The sequence below is a fragment of the Sceloporus occidentalis genome, unplaced genomic scaffold (assembly GCF_023333645.1).
Source record: "Sceloporus occidentalis isolate IW3139 unplaced genomic scaffold, rSceOcc1.0.p SCAF_5, whole genome shotgun sequence".
Taxonomy (NCBI): domain Eukaryota; kingdom Metazoa; phylum Chordata; class Lepidosauria; order Squamata; family Phrynosomatidae; genus Sceloporus; species Sceloporus occidentalis.
The window spans coordinates 56,957,148-56,975,234 of NW_028316985.1; the positions used below are offsets into that span (position 1 = coordinate 56,957,148).

Below are 18,087 nucleotides of genomic sequence, written 5' to 3' on the forward strand. Positions count from 1 at the left end.
CGCGGGAACCGCTCCTTCTCCTCCCCTTCCTTCCCTTTCCTGGGAGCCTTGAGGGGCAGAAAAGCACCTCCCGTTGGCCTCCCTTCCATTGTGCAACTCCAGCCCTCCCCACCTGCTGGAGGCAAGAGAGAAGACCACCCTTTCCCTTTCCCCATCCCCTTCTTCCTTCCTTCCCTCCCTCTCTGGTGTCCCCAGCTGAACCAGAGAGCCCCCTGTTCTCCTCCTCTTCTTTGGTGCCACCACCATCCCCACCTTCCCTCCACCCAGGCAGCGTATCAAAGAGCAGCAGTGGCAGCAGCTGCTGCTTCTCCTCTTCCTCCTCCTCCTCTTCTTCTTCTTCCTCAGCCCCTTTCCAGCCTCGGCTGCCCTCCAGAACCACCACCGCCACTCCTGCTGCTGCTGCTGCTTTTCTCCTCAGGGAGGGCAAAGGAGGTGCCGCCTTCCATCCCTGCCTTTGGACTGCAATGTGCTCCCCGCTGGGTTCCCGACTGCAGCAGCCTCAGCAGCAGCCGCAGCCCTGAAGGAGAGCCATGCCGGGCTGGAAGAAGACCATCCCCGTCTGCTTGCAAGCTGAGCAGGAGAGAGGTGAGCCGGAGGGGGGCTCAGGGTGGAGGGCCCAGAAGGGAGAGAGGGAAGGGGCTGCCTGGGAGAAAGAGGGAGAGAAGGAAAGGAAGAGAGAGGGGGCGCCCATCACCCAGCCAGCCACCCAGCCACCGGGGTCCTGCGCGCGCTTTCTCCCTCCTCCCCCCTCCCTCCCTTCCTTCCCCCTTTGCACTCCCTCAGGTGCTCTTTTTGCCTGGCACCAGCCCTTCTTCCTTCACTCCAAAGAGGAGGCGGGAAAGGGGGGCGGGGAGAGCTGTGAAGGGGATTGCCCAGCCAAGCAGATGGGGCTGGCATTCAAAAAAGAGGCCCCCCAGAGTGGGCAACTGGGCTGGGGCTGGGGCTTCTTCTTCTTCTTCTGCTGCTGAGTTAACTTTTCTCCCCGCCTTGGCTTGGTTGCTTCCAGTTCAGAGGACTTTTTCCACACAGTGAACCTATGTGCTTCCATCCCAAAAATGATTGAAAGTGCAGGCATCCCAGAAAAAGCAAGCTAATGGTTATCACACACAAGAGCCCAACAAGGGGTAAAAAGCGAGAGAGAGAGAGAGAGTGCTGCTGCTGTGATGGTGGTTTCTCTCTCTGCTCCCTCAGCCCCCCCCCCCCTTTGCAGGGCTAATAATATACTTATAATCCGCTGGCAAGAAGAAGAAGCACCTACCACTGCTTCCACAGTTGTCCTCCTCGGGGAGGGGGGGGGGGGCTTCTTTTATGCCAGACTTCAGCTTGGCTCTGGTGCTGTGACAAACTACAGCCCTCCCAAATTCCACAGCATGGAGGACATGGCAGTTAAAGTGGGGTCAAACCAGATTATTATTAGTATTATTATTATTACTGTATTATTGCAGTGTGGATGTGTGGGGCCTGGCAGGCGTGGATCTTCCTGCTGGGATGGGAGCAGGCACTCCTGTGAAGTTGAAAGATTGTTTGCTCTGTGGAGGGAAAGTTGCTTTGCCTACACATTTTGGGTTGAGATCACCTGTATATGGAAGGAACTGATTGATTGATTGATTTACAGAATTTATACCCCACTCTTCAGCCCTAATGGCTTACAGGTAGATATTCAAATGGTCTTCTGCCTTCAGGGTTACAATCTCAAAAGACATGAGACTAAAGGATAAAGAAATGGTGGTGGGAAGCAGATCAAGTCCAGTGGTTCTTCTCTCCCTCGGAAAGAAGGAAGGAAAGAAGGGAGAGGTGGCTTTTTTATTAGCAGAAGTTGTACAGGTGGGCGCCTTTCCCCTGCAAACCACAAATCAAGATAAAACCATAATCCCTTTCATCAGGTCTGTATGAAGTACTGTGAGTTCCTGAGCTGTCAAGGCAGGTGACGCTGAATGCAAAGGGAATGGATGGTGATAGTATCTTTTGGACTTGCAAGCTTCCGTATGTGAGATTTTATGGTGCGATGATACCCAAATACCAGTGCACAACCTTCTCACAGAGTGCTGCTCTCAAGATAGCCAAATTCTCCACAACTTTTAAGGGATTCTCCTATATACAAACAAATAATATTATATATTTATTTGCACACCTGTACAATAGACTAAGGAAGGTCTTTAGGTGAGCTGTGCCATCTCCTTTGTGTTTCCTTGTTTTGGAGATTTCGTCAGAAAGCCCTTGTGGAATTGTGCTCTTTCTTCTTAAAAAGAGTCTTTCTGAGAGTGGGATGCTCTTTTATGAGAAGAGTATATCTTATTACAGGGATTGTTATTGGTCTGTTTTCATGTTCTTCGTAGTTGGTAAAGGACCAACAAAATTCTTGGCTTCAGGTATTTAGTACTTGATTTCTGAACTTCTCTAGGTGTTGTGTGTTCACAGATTTTATTAGATTCTGTGGGGAAATGTACAGAGTATTCTCCATGATTGCTGTTATGTTGTGTCATATATTTCATCAACATTTTAACAATAGCAATTCAGGAAGAAAACTTGACAGGTAGGTCATAAATGACATTCAGTATGCTTTTCTCTTGAATATGTTTATAAAGTGGCCGTTCATCTCCATTGGTGGTTACAGAGCTTCTAAATTCTTACATCAATTGGTACCTGTGCAGAAATCTGAAAAGATCCAGAGGGAGTACATATGAGAATTCATGGAGGAGTCAGAATTGCAAAATCATTGGAATGCGGGAAAAAGTATATTATTTTTTTGTGGTCAGTGGTATCTGAAATACCTTTATGTTTTTATTGATATGGAGATCTGGCACATGCTTCAAGATGGTTTGTGAGTCAGAGGGACTGATAAATTGGCAGTAGGAAAATGAAATCTATATGTCAGTATGTGGGATGTTGAGGGCATTGGGATATGTGAGACTTGAGGGCCGCTAACAACAAATGTGGGATATTATTTGGTTTCTGGTAAATGAAACATTGGACTTGATGTTTTCTGGCAACTTTCAAAATCTACAAGGATTGGATCTGTTTATAGAGTCAGACTATCCACAATAAATAAATTCCGAATGCGCTCAGAAGTGAGCTCTGTCAGTGAGTTTACTTTACCCATCTTTTGTGTGCTTGTTATATCTGTTCATTGTGCATAGATTTATGTGTGTTAACTGCCTGATTTAGGCTGTGATATACTGAGATTGCAGACTTTAAATATATAACAGATCAAAATGTAATGCACAGTTGCACATATTCATTTGGATGCTATGGCCGATCTTTGGTTGGTAAGATTTCTCTAATGAAAAGTGGACAAGTCTTGCTTTCCTGAGTTTCATTTTGGATACATAGGGGAGTACTATAGCAGGGTAGAGCAAGTACAAAAGCCCCTTAACTATGACACTTTCTGATTAGTTTAAGGAAATCAGTGTTTAACTTGGAGTGTAGAAAACTGCTTAGATATGCTGTTCTTTTTTGGCAAATGACAAAAGTAATCATGTATAAACACTTTAATTAGCTTTTGCAAGGTTAAGGGAAATGAAATCCAGTGACAGATAACTTCCATGATTTTTGTTCTCTTACCATAATTGTGTACTACATGAGAACATTTGCGTACACTCAAGTATTCAGGAAAAATAATGAAGTAGATAAGCATATGGTCACAAAGTTTGCTAGTTCAGTTAAAAAAAACCTCATACAAAACCAAAATTATTTCTTCATAACAGAGACAGTGAGTCCACTTTTGTAAATAAAAATAAGAATCAGGAATGGATATTGTGACTTAGTTGATGGGGAGAAGGAAGGAGTGTGTACAGTTGAACAATTGCCTTTGGATGTCTTTTTTTCCTTTGATATTTTTCTGCACCAGTAGATAATGCTACTTTGTAAACAGTTCTCATTCTTGTTTATTTAATTTGTATTTTCCGTTCAGCTCATTTTCATAACAGAGTTCAGTGAGCCCATTTTTACAAATTATTGTCACTCTCTTATTTTCTTTCTCCATGATATAAACAACACAAACTCACTTTGGCGTTCTGAGGTAGAGTTCATTTTATATTGCTCAAGCTTAGCTAATCAATTTAGCAAAATGTGAGAGCTTCTTCAAATTCAATTATCTCTCTTCCTTTTTGGACATACTGAAAATATGAAGTGATCAAAATAAATAATTGGTGTTGCATTCAAACAGATAAACCTTTTAAAATAACCAGAAAAATACCCAGTGTTTGTAACTAAAAGAAGATGCATCTTTAAGGCTGAATGTGGTGTTGGCTTAGAAGGCAGTAACAAATATTGTTATTTCTGATCCAAGCCGGTTTGCTTGCATCTCCCTCTGCTGTTAGTAGGTAATATTTCTGTTTCGAAGTGCACTAGCAGCACTTCTCCCTGAATGTTATTGCATCATTCTTTTACTTTCAAAGAATCAGTGATCCCTACTTAAGATATATATTTAATGGATGTGTATGCATAGATAAATGTACATAAAGGAGTAATGTAGAAAGTCTAAAATGTAACTTATGGAGGAAAGTCTGAAAGAAATAATGCTTGCAGTTTATGTACTCTTCAGCCCAAGCAAGCTCAATCAACTGGATGAAGATAACTAAATAACATTTCTCTTCCAAATACACCAGAAAGAACACCTGTGTTGAACTCCATTGAATTTTCACCTTAGCCACTTCTTTCCACAATCTATCAACACATATTCTCTTCACTTTCAATATTAACAAACAAGTTGCACATTTATGCTCTTTGTCTATTCTCCCTAAACACCCAATAAAACACCAAAAATGGAAAATCTTTATTACTAAACAGAAGTACATTATCCTCAGCAGGAGAATGACACTTTTTGCCTTGATGTTTTCAAACTTCAATCTCTTGCCTGATTTATGCACCTGCCAATTATGAACCTTCTTTATTATCACTTGGCGTCTCAAAATACAATTCTAAACACCCTTGCTAGGGAATAATGTAACAGCAGCTTGGTATGCAGGCTGAGGCTTTTTATGTTGTGCAGCTGACAAGTCTAAAGTCTGCATATAATGCTGCTTTTAAAGCCCCAGGAGCAGGGATGGTTGAAAACCCGGTAACTCTAGCTGTCATCTATCTAACAATGTTGTCTGCCCTCTGTATAAGCTATTTGCATCAGTAGCTTCCTAGGCAAATCTGTGAATTTCAACTCTGCAATCATCATGGCTCTTTTTCAGGAGACTGCCATGATCATGTGATTGAAATTACTTAAACCATACAGGAAGGAGTTTTATACGAAGAGCTAGCCATGTGGCTTTATATTTATTTGATTTATGTGCTACTTTCCTACTGAAGTGGTACTCAAGGTGGCTTTACCACAGATGAATGTCTGTATAAATGAACTGGACAATAGTTTTATTGCCTTTAGTCAATAAAAGAACACCTGCCTGCCCGCCACCTAGCCTAGAGCAGGCAGTTGGAATATTAGTGGCATTTTAGATTTTATGTGTAAATCATTGTCATCATCATTTATTTATTTATGTAGCACCATCAGTGTACATGGCATTGTACACTGGAACACTTATTCCCAAGGTTTTAATTAATATAGTTTTAAAAAAACAGATCGGAACTGATTTTTGTCTTTTTCATTTTGTACAGCCATGATTGTATGAGTGATCTTTTTTTAAAAATAAAATATCTGAATTAGTGTCTGTTGAATAATGAGATTGTAACATAGCAGCTGAAGTAAAACCCTGTCACCTCAGAAATGACACATAAAATTCCACAGATGTAATACAATGTAACATTAAAATTCAGGGCATATTTTCTTCCAGATTTTCCACTTAAACGGCTAAACCAAATCCAGTTATAAGCCACCTAAAACACTTTTGAGGTGACATCTGAAAGAAGGAAGAAGGAACAAAAGTATTGGGGAGGGGTGTTGACACTCTTCTGTATTTCTTCCAATCATGTTAAATGAAATCATTTTATGGGTCTCCTGTGTCAGCTTTGCTGCTAATCAGTTTTGACAGAAGTCTAGCAAACAATGAGTCTTGTTTGTTTATGGTTTAAAATTAAGGTGGCATCACAAACGCAAGGCTTGGAATTAGAATGCCACCATTTTAAAAATGTTAAACATAAAACACAAATTAATTGTATATCACTAATACTTTAAATATACACCTTATTATTTAGCACTTCCTAACTAACCAGCTGCTACTACATGAGTACTGCTACTAAGTCATGCATAGCCAAAAACTGGATGCAATGGAATTGGATGAAATGGAAACCAATGATTCATAGAATCGTAGAGTTGGAAGAGACCACAAGGGCCATCCAGTCCACCCCCTGCCATGCAAGAAATCACAGTCAAAGCATCCCCGATTCAATGGGCTTAGCCACATTCAATTCTATACCAGAGTGGACTGTTAAGACGTTCAAGGTGAAAGCTCCCCAGCAGCTCCTGTAGCTCTGCTCTAGTTTACTACAATTAGCATTCTGCAAATAGTTGCTCATCCCTGAAAGATGTATTATGAACACACAAATATGTTGGCTGGCAATGGCTGCATTTGGGTTCATCAGCTCTTTCTGTTCCTGTATTTTCAAAATATGAGTGGCCAGTAATGTAATTGCATTGTAATTTAATCCTCCCCTCCAATCTGTTAAGGGAGAGGTATATTTATCATGTTTTAAGAAATTCTATTCATTTTCTCAAATATTTGTAAAAAACAAAAGCTTCCTCAATAATAGCAGAACTTGGATCCTCTGTCTTTCCCTGCTTTCCTGTTTGGATGACAACACTTGACATAGGCATAGGGAATATTGCCCAGGAAAAAGAGAATATAAGAAAAATATGACCAGCATGGAGAAAGGTAGAGATGATACAGGGTTTGAGATTAATTCACAACATGCAGTCACATACAGTAGCACAATGGTGGCCATCCTGATTTCAGTGAACTCTATCAGTATAACCAATTGCCAGGAATAGGAGATGGATCCAACAACATTTCAAGGGCTGCAGGTTCCCTGTTACTGGTTTAGACATAAGGTTAAGGTTCAGTTCATATTTCACTCTTGGGATGGGACAATATAATTGAACTAGTTGTGTATGTTGACAAGCAACGCCTGCGTTGGTTTGATTATACAGTCACGTTGTAGGCCAAAATTTTAAGCCTTCAGAAGGATATGTTGCTAGTTGAGCAACAGCAGGAGATAGGAAAGTTAGTGTTACTTTGTTTTACATTTTAAAAAAAAATTTTTTTTAGGAACTTGCACTGGTTACAGCTATATTGAAAGGGTGACATTATTTTAATTACATTAATTCTAACTTGGGATTTAAATATACATTGCATTACCACACTAAAAACCTTACCAGAATGCAGGTGCAAAACTACACCTATGACTTTACTCCCTCCCCATCTTTGCTTTGAACGTGGGAAAGAATAGCAATATCATGTACATTTCTGTACTGCTTATGAGTGAACTCAGCACTCTCTAAGTGGTTTACAATGGGTAAGCCAATTGCCCCAACAAGCTAGGTAATCATTTTATAAACCTACAGAAGGATGGAAGGCTGGGTCAACCTTGGAGCCCCTGGGATTGAACTCACAACCTTGTGGCTGCAGTTCTGGCATTTTAGCCACTGCACCACCAAGGCTCCTTTCAGAAGGAAACAGGTGAATGGATTTTGTAAATCCCCATTTCTAGCCTGTCCACCCACTGAAAAAGAACGACTGAGATTAAAAAGAAAAGCACAAATACACAGAGGAAGAATGCACGAAGCAAACATCTGTATCTAAGAATGTAAATTTATACTCTAAATACCTTGCCCTCCAGCCATAACCTAATCGTCAGCCAAAAAGGCTCCCACAGTGACATACAAACCATTAATTTGACAGTTTCCAGCCCTCAAGCTTACAATCTAAATAAAGTGTCACACACAAGAAAAAGGTGATGGCAATGACAGAGGAGATGCTCTCAGAGGCCAGAGCAGTGACAGTGAAGGCCTTTCTCCAGCTGGCGGGCCAAGGCATCATGAAGCTGTGCTTGGCTGATCCTCTCTCCTTCAGAGGCCAGAGCAGTGGATGTCAGGGGTTTTGGTAAGGACTGGAGAAATAAAACAGCAAATAAAAATGCAATTTCCCATAATGTTATTCTGTAAGTGCCTTCAAAATTATACAAAATTGTGTTGAGGGAAAAAGGTACTTTAAGAAAAGGTAATTTAACAGAGTTAATATGAATTTGAAAGTTCTGACCTCTAATATCACCTATTGTTCTATATAGCTCTTGTATGTCTACAGGCATTACCGCTGGTCTGTCAAGTAAAGTACTTGACCATATGAAAATGGCAGCTGTATTAGAATGATACTAAATCAAACAATTAAATACCTTTGTGTTGCTTTGGTATTAGAGGCCATGCTGGCCTGCACAATTTCATACCTTGAAGAGAATTTACAAAGCAGGAGGTATTGGGAGTTCACACCCCCCCTCACACACTAAAAACATGGAGGAGGAGGTTGAACCATATAGTTCAACTCTCTAGCTATTGATGTCTGGCAGTTCATGCCCAAGGCCCCTCACACAGCTACCGGGTATGAATGCAGTAGGAACACATGGGTGGTGCACACTTCTCATAATGGTTAAGAAACTACATTTTTTAAAGATACAGTTATCCCTCCCATTGTCTCTGCCTTGTTGTTCTTGTGTGCCTTCAAGAAGTTTCTGATTTATGGCAACCCTAAGGTGACCCTATTGTGGGGGTTTCTTGGCATGTTTCTTCATAGGAGATTTGCCATTGCCATCTTCTGAGGCTGAGAGAGTGTGATGTGCCCAGGGTAATCTAGTGGATTAACATGGCTGAATCAGGATTTGAACCCTGGTCTCCAGAGTAAAAAAAATATTTGTACAGATTTTCGAAGGACAGGAAAGTGTTACATTCATCTTCATGTCTTCTTTGCTTGTGTTTCTTTTATTGAATTTTAGTAGATACATTATTTTAGATATTTTCTGATTTGTTGTTTTAGATATTTTTAATTTGTGATTTTAACTGTGGATTTTATGTGGATTGTTAGTTGTGTTGAGCTCCTCTGGGGGAGGATGTAGTATAAATTGAGCCACTAATTATGACAGTAATAAAAATGCTGATAATAATGGTGACAGTGATTATGATAGCAACAGAAGTTGGCCATCTGATACAGTCTTTGAATGCTCCACATGAACATCCAGTATGTGAAGGGCCACATAATCCCCACTCCAGATGAATGTCTATGAAAATGTGCTAAAAACAAAATTAACAATATGACAGCTAAGCACAAGATATGCTTGTGAATATACAATGCACAAGCAAATGGGAGAAAATGGGAAAGCATAGGATGGAAGTACTGATAAATTCTTTCTGACTGTTAATGAATTCATTATATGAAGTATTACAGTTGTTTATACAAAAAAGCCCTATATGTTTAAGGTCTTTTTCTCACTAAACAATACCAGCACTTTGATTCCAAATGATTCCACTTTAAATGTCATGATTCTATGCTATGGAATCCTGGGATTTGTAGTTTGTGTAAGTATTCTTCTGGTAGGCCTACTCAGTCAATTTTAAGTTATGATTTTTTAATTTGTATATTCTAAAGAATGTGCTCTTATATACTCATAATCTCATATTTCAGTGGCTTTATAGTATTGTATTTTAACTGTTGTTTTTATGTGTTTTTAATTGTGTTTTGTATTTTAATGTATTGTACCCTGCCTCAAGCCTTGAGGAGAGGCAGGAAATACAATTCTAAAACTGGGAGTACCCCCTGAGATTGTCCTATATTAGTTTGGATAAGTCGCTGTTTAAGTTTCGGACAGAATGGTAGGGCAAAGTCCCACCACTCAGACTATAAGAGATGTCCATGCTATCATGTTGTTGTTATGTTGTTAACTGTTATTAAATCGACTTTAACTTATGGCAACCTTGTACTTGAAATACAGCAGACTGTAGGAGAAGATCCATGCTTGAGTCAACCTCTCCTAACTAAAAGCAGCTACTTTGTTGGTATGAAACAAATTATAAGAAAATAGAATACTTCTGACAAGTCCTTTACCATCATTTTTAGATTCTGTTTTTAAATTTTCAGAACAGAAAACCCCACCAGAGATTAATATATCTTTTAGTGTTGTATTCTCCCTGTTTGTTTTCATTTCTTTCACCAGTCAGAAAGAATTGATAGGAATGTATATATGCTCTGAATATTTTGTTGTGAGAGTTTTACTGAAGACCAGAATTATTCCTATTCTAATGAGAAAGTCTGACAATAAAATATTTGCTTACTGCAACTAGTAAAGCTGAAACAGCACTTCTGATGTTAAGAATAGAATAAATTTAACATTGAGTATTAAATCTGGTTTAAATTATAAATATGCAGTTCCTTAGAGAATAACAAAACAATGAAATGTAAACACAGTAGTCTGAGATGTTTTACCTGCTTGCCCAGTCAGAATATATAAACAGAGGGAAGGGAGCAGTACTTTATAGTCTTTCAAGGTGTAATAGATCCAGTTCTTTTGTATCATTTTACAGCAATCTTAATTAGATTTTCCCCACTTTATAATTCTATCAATTTAAATGGTAATTATTCTTGTATCAGGAAGTAAAAATGTTTTAATCATTGACAGACACCATTAAAACTAATGTTTAATCTGAAAATGTGGTTTTTTTTAGTAGTACTGTTTGTTCAGTACTGTCAGCCAGATGTAGTGGTTTGGGCATTGGCCTATGACTCTGGAGACCAGGGTTCAAACGCCACTTGGCCATGGAAACTCACTGGCTGACCTTAGACAAGTCACATTCTCTCAGCCTCAGAGGAAGGCAAAGGCAAATCCCTTCTGAACAAATCTTGCCAAGACAACCCCATGATAGGTTTACCTCAGGGTCACCATAAGTTGGAAAGAACTTGAAGGCATACAACAAACTGTTCAGTCTTCCTGAATTCATCCAGAACTGAACATAGGTATTCCAGTTCAAAACTGCAATTGTTTTTTTAATGCAAGTGTGCAGTCAAATTGAGTATGATTATAGGAAGAGCCAGTTTTTTTGGTGGGTTTTTCAGGCTATGTGGCCATGTTCTAGAAGAGTTTCTTCCTGATGTTTCACCAGCATCTGTGGCAGGCATCTTCAGAGAATGCTTGCCTGGAAAGGAATTGGATATATATATTTTGTGACCTGGAAAGGCAGGAGTGATTTGCATGTGTATTGTTTTGTTGCTAATGGCAGGCCTCAGGGTGGGAGGGTTTGCTAAAGAGGGTCTGCTTGATTAGTGCTCATTGTCTGCTGGGAAACCCCTGACCCTGGGAGATTTCTCATTTGCATTTGGTAGCCAAACCTTGTTTACTTCAAGGGTTTCCTCTTTCCTGTTGAAATTGTCCAGGTGTTTGTGGATTTCAATGGATTCCCTGTGCATCCTGACATGGTAGTTGTTGGCACGGCCCAGAAACAAGGCATTATGTTGCTTTGATCTGTGTATATGCCAAAAACAAAACAAAAAATCATAATATTGGAAGAGATTTGGAAGTCTTTGAGTTTAACCCTCTTCTCAATATAGGACTTGCTGTTCAGGATACAACTGCAGTATCTCTGACAAATGGCTATCCACCTTTGCTTAAATGCATTCAGGAAGGGACAGAGGCAATAATCTCCTAAGGCAATCCATTCCTGTGTTGAACAGCTCTTACCATTATGAAGTGTATCCCAGTGTTTAGCTGGAATCTACTTCTTCATAATTTATATCCATTCGATCTTGTTCTACCCCCTGGAGTAAGAGAGAACAAGCCTTTATTGTCTTCTGTATCATAGCCATCATGGTTTGTCTTCAGCTTCTAATTCAAATGTGCCCAGACCTTTCCATAGGTTTTGATAGTTCAGACTCCTCATCATCTTGTTTACTCTGCTGAACACACCTGTTTGTCATTGTTCTTAAAATGTTGCACCCAACTGGACAAAAGACTCCAGATATGAAACCATCACTACTTCTCTACTAGGATGGGCAGCACATGGCCAGTAAACTGCATCCTTCTCCCATTTCTGTGTCTGCCCAAATTCCAGTGGTTCTGCCGGGAATGTGGTGTGCCCTCAATATGCCTCATTTCCCAGCAAAATCATTGTTCATTTTTGTTCATAGCAGTGGAAAGAGCAACAGAAAGGTGCATGAGCTCTGGGACAGGGTAATATGAAAACCACTGCCATGGAGCTGCTCACCCTAGTGTTTCTATTTGTGTAGCCTAACACTTGGTCAAAAGTCAAAAATGACTTGGAGGAAAACAACAACAAAAGATTGCATTGGCTGTTTTACCAGCTGCATAGTACAGTACTGCTAGAGTTTCATATTACAACAAAGACATCTACATCCTTTTTGCTTGCTCTGCTCCCCTTTCCATGCTTTTCCTATCATGATCAGATATATCAGCTTGCCATGTCACATTTCTATATTGTGTTTTTGTCTGTTTTGTAAAGCTGAAGCAATGTGGCTGTCCCATTGTATTGCTAACAAGCCTCATACTGCACTGGCACAATGTATAAGCATGAATAAATCAAACACAAAAATAGCTTTCTTTTACGTATATTTCCTTGTATAGGTTAACTGTGCTTTCAGATGTATCATATTGTACCACCTTCCTAGAGTGTATCTCTTCAGGAGGAAACACTCCTATTTGAATTGGTTGCCCTTGGAGCTGAGAATGGAAAATAAAAATTTAGATGGAGAAAATTGTCACAAATGTGTTAGTATACAACTCTGCTCCCTGATGTCCTAGCTTTTTACAATAGGAGTTTGTATTAAGATACTACTCTCAGACAAATTCTGTGGGCTATGGTATCCACTGGGGTTTGGTTCCAGGACCCCAGTGGATATCAAAATCCATGGATGCCCAATCCCCATGAAATAGAATTCCATACTAAAATTGTGACCCTTATATAAAATGGTAAAATTAAGGTTTGCTTTTTGGAATTCATTTAAATTTTTTTTTTCAAACTGTGGATGGCTGAATCTGTTACTACAGAATCTGTAGATTGGAGGGCTGATTGCAACCTGAAGTTTCAAGTGAGAAAATTCTGTATCACATAGTATTTATGATTCTATAGTTGAGCTCATTTTGTATACTGACCTTTCCTGTTTGTTCTGCTTTTGATATTCTTTTTTAAAATCTTAATTCTAATTTAAATGATGTCCTTTCTCCAAACACTTTAAAGAATTTGTTTCCAGGTAAGTTTCTCAGAAAAGACTCTCCAAATAGAGATGGTAATCATATTGGTTCTGTTCACTATGCTGAATAAAGGGAAACAAAAGGAAAACAATTTTTATATTCAAAACAATTTTGTTTCATGACTATGGATCCAGTGACTTTTCGACCTACAAAATGAGCAGCTTGGTTTAACCCTTGTGAATAGGCAAGCAGAAGTAGATTCTACAATCATGCTGTCCTGAGAGTGTTTGCTAAGAAGAGAGACTTAGGCCGCACTCTGTTCTTATGAGCATACTCCATTTCACCATTGTCTGAACTGCCATAGTAAACTGGTTGGCCTACCTATCTATATCTTGCAAGTAATGCCCTCTTTGGCTGCATCTGCACTGCAGAAATAATCCAGGTTGATATCACTTTAACTGCCATGGCTCAATGCTGTGGAATTCTTAGCATTGTAGTTTGGTGGGACACCAGATTATCTGACAGAGAAGGGTAAATGTGTCACAATCTATAGTCCCCAGAATTCCATAGCATTGAGCCATGGCAGTTAATGTGGTGTCAACCTGGATTATTTCTGCAGTGTGGATGTAGCGTTTGTGTATTCCTTTACTGTCAGGCTTCCTCCGAGCACTGAATCATCACTGCAGTAGGCTGCAACAGCTTTAGCACAGGATCAGCACTAAAGCAAGGGAATAAGAACTCAAAGTCCAATTCTGTAAATTGCAGTTCACAAGAATGCTTTTGGAAATATTTTTTGTAACAAGAACAGACAACTATGTTTCATCCATGTACAACATAAGTAATCTTGGCAATTGTGAAGTTGAAAGCTTTCATGGCCGGCATACATAGTTTTTTGTGGGTTTTTCGGGCTATGTGGCCATTTTCTGTAAGAGTTTATTCCTGACGTTTCGCCAGCATCTGTGGCTGGCATCTTCAGAGAAATCTTGGCAAAATTTGTTCAGGGGAGGTTTGGCATTGTCTTCCCATGTGGCTGAGCAAATGTGACTTGTCCAAGATCACCCAGTAGATTTCTTGGCCGAGCAGGATTCAATCCCTGGTCTGTAGAGCTGTAGTCCAACACTCAAACCACTCTGTTATTCATTGATACATTTGGTCCATTGTATGAGAAATAGCTGGTATCATCCCACCTATGCTATATGTTCCTTTTGGAGAAATGTTTTGCTGGAAATAAAGACTTTGACTAAGTTCTATCTGGCAAACACACTCTCTCTATGGCAAGAAGGACATACAAGGACTGATAGTTTTCTTTTTGATGTCATTTTTCCCCCCTGCTTGATGTAAAGTGAACTATTCAAAACCATTTCTTATTCAGTACTATTGCCTTGGAAGCAGTTCTGTCATTTTCATAATAGCTCATTAGGGATTACATGATTGTGCCCATAATAGAATATGCTCTGCTTTGTGGACATATTTATTGTGTTCACTTCTATTTATGTCAGTCACTTACAGGATTCTCTTCCTTCAGCCCAGATCTGTGCCAGTAATTTGTTGCATTAGACTTTTTTTACAACTTAGAATTGGTTACTTTGAGGAAAGTAAGGGCCCATACAGATAGGCCAAAATAAAGCTGCTTCGGGTCACTTTGGAGGTATGCTTTTTAAATGATGCATGCATCCTAAGAGGCCGGAAGCTGTGCCAAAGCCATACTTGGGTCCTAAGGACTGGAGGGCAGCTTTGGCACAGCTTCTGGCCTCTTGTGATGCATACATAATTTAAACAGCATACCTCCAAAATGACCCGAAGCAACTTTATTTTGTCCTGTCTGTATGGGCCCTAAGGCAAATCTTTACCACCATGTAGACGGAGTTTCTCCTAATTTACTATCTCAATATAGGGGGAAAAAAAAAACAGATTTCATAACCAGGATAATAGAGACCCAGGTGTTCTGCTTCTGCTCTTACCATCTGCACACTGTTGGAAAGGATTACCCTGGGAAGAAAAATGCAAATCTGAAGAAGTGGACTGCAGCCTTCAAAAGTTTATGCTAAATAAAAACTTAGTATGTGCTTCTTCAGACAGAGTTGAAGAGGAATAGTATAATCTAAACTGTGAATATAGTACACAGCATTGTATCAACTTTATGTGGAAATACAGTAATGTAAAAATTGTACACATTGTTATTCAAGTCCCAACACAACTTTCTTTACTTGTTCATTTCTTTACTTGCTGAACTCATTATTTCAAAAAGAGTCTGAAAAGGGGAATACACCCTGCTTTTTTCCATCACAGATTTTGAGATTTATTTTTACTAACTTACCTGTTTCTAGAATTAGGCATGAACAAATTGAAGTGTTCTAGGAACAAAATGGTTTGGTGGGTAATGATATGTGGAATTCACTGACAAAGCCTGTTCCAGCATATATCACCAGTATAAGCTGACCATTTAAAGCTGCTATACATACAAAAGATGACTTACAATTTGGAACAGATCTTGAATAAGAGAAGTGTTCATGAATTCTTTAAAACCTTCTTCTTGCTAGGGAGATATTTTGTGTACAGTCACTGAAATCCAAAACCAGTTGGCTAGGATGTTCACCTTTTCTTCTCCCTACCTTTGAGAATAGATAGACTTGTCTGCTGAGAAGGAAGGGTGAATTGAGTGGAGGAGTTATGTAGCAGCAGCTTCAGCTAAGGTTCTTGGCACTGAACATTTGTTTGCACTTTTGCTTATTCTGAGAGGATGAAAGATGCTTTTATTTGGGCAGATGTTGGTATTCAAGGGTAAGGAGGAAATAATTACCATAATAGTTGTTTTGAAATGTGTGTGTGTTTGAGTGTGTGTGTGTGTATCTCCATCCTGTAAGTGTTCCTGAGAACTGGATAGTAATGAATCAGAATAACCACATTTCTGTTTCTATCATTATACTCTCTTTCTTTGCTTCTGCTCCTCCACATAGTCTTAACATTGATTCTATGATGAAAGTAGAGAAAGATCTTATTTTATGCATTGCATTTCTGAAATAATCCATATGTAAGCAATGCTGGCTTGACACTTAGTGCATCATTCTACCACTGCTCAAATACAGCTGATTTCAGCATGTTATTATATCCATTCATCTTGAAGTCCACATAATATTTAAGCACGTGATAAACTTTTTTTTAGCTGCCAGTATGGATCTCAAGGGAATCTTTAGCAGCCTATGCTTTAAGAAATGTGTTTAGCTCAGGGACAAGATTACTTCATTGAAAACCTTCAAGGGGCTGCATGCTAATGGTGGATGGGATGCTTCCAGTAAGTCTTTAAGAATAGTCCTATTTAAAGTGCCTTGTAGTGATCTAGTCAAAGGCATGCTAACTTGACCTAAGAGCTTTCTTCATTACACTTTCTTCATTACATTCTCCTCTTCTATCTAATTTATTATTCCTGCCTGTTATCTCTTGCTATTAAGACAGTGAAAATAATCTGGGTTGAATCTGGTTTGGATCTTTGTAGTTCAGATGCATTTCAAACGCATCCAATTAAGTTTTAGGCGGTGGGTTGCCAAAAACCCAACTTAACCTAGGATAATCAATATCAGAGTATTCCCCTTGAGTTCTTTTTAAAAAAGATTTGCATTGTCAGCCATGTGAATAACCAATGCAAATAGACCTGGGATAAACTGGTATCAAACTCTGCATGCCTTGAATGTGTTTTGAATATATTCACATTGTCCCCTCCATGTTTATTTGTGTGCTGGCACATTTGAGCACCTAAACTCAAAGACGCACATCAATGTGGTTCCATAATGTGAGTAACAAACCCAGAATTCTTCACATAGTCATACTAAAATAACCAATATCTGAATGGCCCCTCTGTCCCACTCTCCCTTTTCTTCCACCATGCAACATTTAGACATTAAAAATAAATAAATAGAACCTCTTTTAAACCTAAGTATTGCATGTGGGGGGAGTGCCAATATTTTTAGTGAGATGACACAACATGTGGAAAGGGGTAACTCCTCCCTTATTCAGAAATGATGTTTAGGCACCCTGCGGCAAAATTGCTTAAAGTTGCCTAACTGAGGTTTGAGAGGAGCTGGCTGGAGGTTTCCTACCCTGGCTTTAAAACTTGGCAGTTATCAGAAGGAGGAAATTCCAGTGTTTGTATTTGAACTAGAGCTCACCTTTATGAGTACTCTTTTCGTTGTTGGATTGTATAAACCATTTTGATGTGGTTCCCCCCCCCCCCCTGATCTCAGCTTTTTCAATTATGTTCTATCAAACTTTCTAAAATACACACCTTTTTATTGTTGCTCATTTCTATAAAATGTTTATGGTAGAAAAAAGGGGGTATGGTTTGCTAAATATTTGCAGTGGTTCCTACAAGGTGGACCAAAAAGTCCTGTTGTGCCACCCAGCATGTCTGCTACCATGGTGCATCTCTTCACTTTGAGGTCAGAACAAGGTTCCCAGCAATGATCACATGGCTGGGTACCTTTTTATGACCTCAAAGTGGCGTACATGCTGAGTGGCACAGCATGAAACATTTCAAACTGTTGCCTGACATCAGAAAGGAAGGCTCTGGATCCTCTGGGAAGATCTGAAGCAAATAGGGAGATACTTTAATGCATGTTAAGAGGAATATACCCTGATTGTGGTACTGAACAGGCCAGACCTTATCCAGCCTTTGGGCTATCTGTTGTTTGGTCTCCCCACCAAGAGGATAGCAGGAGGCCATTTTATTTGGTCCATGAAGAGAGGGCATGTTATAGTTTTAATTGAAGAATTTGTCCATCCATGTTATATACTTGCTAAAAGTGTAACATGTTAATGGTTCATATCTTTTCTTTAGGGACAGTGTAAAAAGCTGTCTAGAGATTGAAGATTAGCTTCCTAGCTAATATGTTTACACAGTTGTTGGGTTTGCATACACTGTAGTTGTATGCCAGATTGTGATTGTTTGGTTTTGAATTCTTGTTATGT

General features: G+C 39.4%; 1 protein-coding gene across 1 annotated transcript in view; it reads left to right on the plus strand.

The window, feature by feature from the left end:
• Positions 1-522: 522 nt before the first annotated feature.
• The window catches only part of GRIP1 (glutamate receptor interacting protein 1), a 435,209-nt gene continuing 417,644 nt past the window's right edge, over positions 523-18,087 (plus strand). The window contains exon 1 of the mRNA XM_089524169.1: positions 523-585. Within this exon, the coding sequence (XP_089380295.1) occupies positions 531-585 (55 nt within the window). The 5' untranslated portion in view covers positions 523-530. The remainder of the gene's footprint in view (positions 586-18,087) is intronic.